Consider the following 2831-nt stretch of genomic DNA (forward strand, 5'->3'; position numbering starts at 1 on the left):
GGGCAGGAGTCCGAAGGAGGGACTCGCTGCCGCGGAGACTGAGGCTCCAGGAGGGGTGCGTCTTATGGTCAGGTGCGTCTTATGGTCCGAAAAATACGGTACTCTTCAGGGCAAGAACTGTCCTCCTCTGCATTTGGCAGTCACCTACCATGTGCTAAAGCAGGGGTGGGCAAAATGTGACCCACTAGGCCATTCTATCTAGCATGCAGGGCCCCTAAAAAAATTTAGAAAATTAGTATTTATCTGCCCCTGGCTGCCTGTCACGTGGCCCTCAATGGCTTGCCAAAACTCAGTAAGCATCCCCTCGACCCGAAATAATTGCCTGCCCCTGTGCTAAAGGCTTAGGGACTGCAGTTACTGGGAAAGTAAGAAGCAAAAAAGAATAGAGTCAGATTTACAGGAATGAGAGGAAATGACAACAAACAATCAATCAAGTAAAACAAAGTAATGCAAAAGCAAAGCAAATAAATTAACAATGATCTGGCACAGAGCTGGTCATCAATACATGAAGAGCCAATAAAGGATGTGGAGGTTGCATAATGGGTGAAGGGCTCTATGTCCACAACAAATACTCTCCACTTTTATCTATACATTGCTTTTTGCTTTCTTCCTTTCTGATTGCTCCTTTTTAGTAATCTCGTTTTAGGATATAAGAATTTCTTTTAAGACCTCATGTGTAAAAGCGTGTCATAACATTCTTAGTCAATGCACGGCTCTGTTGGGACATCTCATGTTAGGACAACTCTTGACATGCTTTTAAAAGTAAATATTTCCTGTTGCAGTATGGAAACCTAAATACAGCATTACTGTTTTAGCCTGTCAGCCACAAAAGACAAACTGACTAGAACAGTGATGCTCAACCTTTTTGGGAGGTGGGCCGGATGAGCAGCGCTTGGCCCATCTGCAAGCTGGATCCAGCCAGTGGTCCTGATCCTACATCTAGGCAGGTGAAGTGGGCCCCATCCAGCTGTGCAGAGTGGGGTGGAGACAACCCAGCCCTGCACCGGAAGTGGGCTTGAACTGTCCCCATGGGGAGAAAGGGGTCTGGATTTGCCTAGATCTAGATGCCAGGAAGAGGGGGAGTGGCCTAGCCCTGATCCAGACATAGGGGGGAAGGAGGCGCATCCTGGATCTAACCCACCACATAGGGCTTGGGAATTTGGTGGGGGGAGGGTGATCTGATTAATTGCTACTGCCCTCCCAGCACCAAGTTCCCTGACCTGTGGAGAGTCAAGCGGGCCAGCTGCAATGCTTCTGTGGGCCACGTTTGGCCATGGGCCAGAGGTTGAGCCCCCCTGGACTAGAAGAAAAAATATGCAGCCAGCCAGTCCAGTTCCGCTGACTTAAGTTGAGTGAAATGAAGGCTGCAAGCCAACAGGGCCTTTACACAAAAGAAAATCCAGCTTAACAATTATTTAATTGTTTTAGAGCCAGAAGAAAGAGTTTTCAAAGTCAAAAAAGATGCACAGTGCCATACTCCACACCCCTACATAGGTTCTGACTGTCCTCGAGCAAATCTGAGTGCTAACAGGGACTTGCAGTGTGAGGGCATCCAGTTATTTTCCAAATACAATTTGAGTTTCCTCCACCATTAACAAGCACCCCGGCTGCTACTTTGTTCCTTGCTCTAAAATAACCCTAGGTTTTTCTTCAGACAAACACAGACGACAAGATGGGGTGTTGGTTGTAGCCATGTTGGTCTAAGGCAGGGGTGGGCAAAATGCAGCCCCAGGGCCAGATGCAGCCTGCCAGGCCACTCTATCCAGCCCATGGTGCCCCTAAAAAATTTAGAAAATTAATATTTGTCTGCCCTGGGCTGCCTGTCATGTGGCCCTAGATGGCTTGCTGAAACTCAGTAAGCAGCCCTCTGCCCAAAATAATTGTCTAAGGACACAGGCAGACAAGGTTCTTTGGGTAGATGCGATACCCTTTAATCAGACCAACAAAATAGCTTGAAAAATTGTTCTTTGCAAGCTTTTGGGCACAAACCCTCTTCTTCAGGCATAGGGAAAGTCTGCTGGTGTTTGGAGGACAAGGCTTTGCAAGGAGCTGAGTGTCTGGGGCGGCCGAGAGAGGGTCACGGGATGTCAGGGGAAGTGAATGCGACCATTTGAGTTTAGAGACTTTTGAGCAAGCAACTCCTCCTTGTTAGACTGAACCCCAGGAAATCTCCTGAGCCCTGATCATCATTGCTCAGTCTGGATTCAACCTCGTCTTTCTGGTTTAAAGAGAGAAAAAACAAACAAACTAGGTTCATCCATTTCTTGGCAACGTTCAACGCTAAGAAATGAAGTAGAGATAACGGTAATATCCAGCATCCGCAGGCTCCTTTTGGGGGCACGTCCCCAGCCCGCCACGTGTGCCCCAAGGTCGGTTCCCAGCCCAGACTGAGCCCGAGGATGACTCACCAGGATGCCGCTCCCCCGCACACGACCGCCCGCGGTCCATGCCCCCACGGAGATGCAGGCGGCGCGGGGCGCCCCTCCACCTCCCGGCTGCTCCGGGGTTGGGGGTGCCCATGCCAGAGCCCCCGGGGCAGGCGGCAGCCGGGGCCCTGCGCAGAGCGGCGGAGGCTGGTGCGGATGCAGCCAGGCCTGCCCGGGCGGCAGGGACGCGCAGGGCAAGGGAGGGCAGGGCAGGGCAGGGCGCGCCTCTTACCTTGAAAGACATCTTGCACATGCCAGCAGCGACTCATGCCGAGCGAGGCGGCGCGGCGGAGCCTTCCCCTCAGCACTGCCCAGCCCCGGGCGCGCGCGGTCAGACGCTGCGGGCAGGCTGCAGCACCGCGCCGCGCCTCAGCATCGCGGCGGCTGCAGCAGCCGGAGGGGCCT

The 2831-nt window shown here is 52.4% G+C and overlaps 1 protein-coding gene across 2 annotated transcripts in view; it reads right to left on the minus strand.

Annotated features, from left to right (window-relative positions):
- The window catches only part of ANKRD29 (ankyrin repeat domain 29), a 41279-nt gene extending 38454 nt beyond the window's left edge, over positions 1-2825 (minus strand). For both annotated transcript variants that reach the window (XM_019547054.1, XM_019547051.1), the window contains exon 1: positions 2659-2825. In XM_019547054.1, coding sequence (XP_019402599.1) covers positions 2659-2679 — 21 coding nt within the window. In that variant the 5' untranslated portion in view covers positions 2680-2825. The remainder of the gene's footprint in view (positions 1-2658) is intronic.
- Between the last annotated feature and the right edge of the window lie 6 nt (positions 2826-2831).

This window comes from Crocodylus porosus, unplaced genomic scaffold, assembly GCF_001723895.1.
Source record: "Crocodylus porosus isolate Cpor-Errol unplaced genomic scaffold, CroPor_comp1, whole genome shotgun sequence".
Lineage (NCBI taxonomy): Eukaryota > Metazoa > Chordata > Crocodylia > Crocodylidae > Crocodylus > Crocodylus porosus.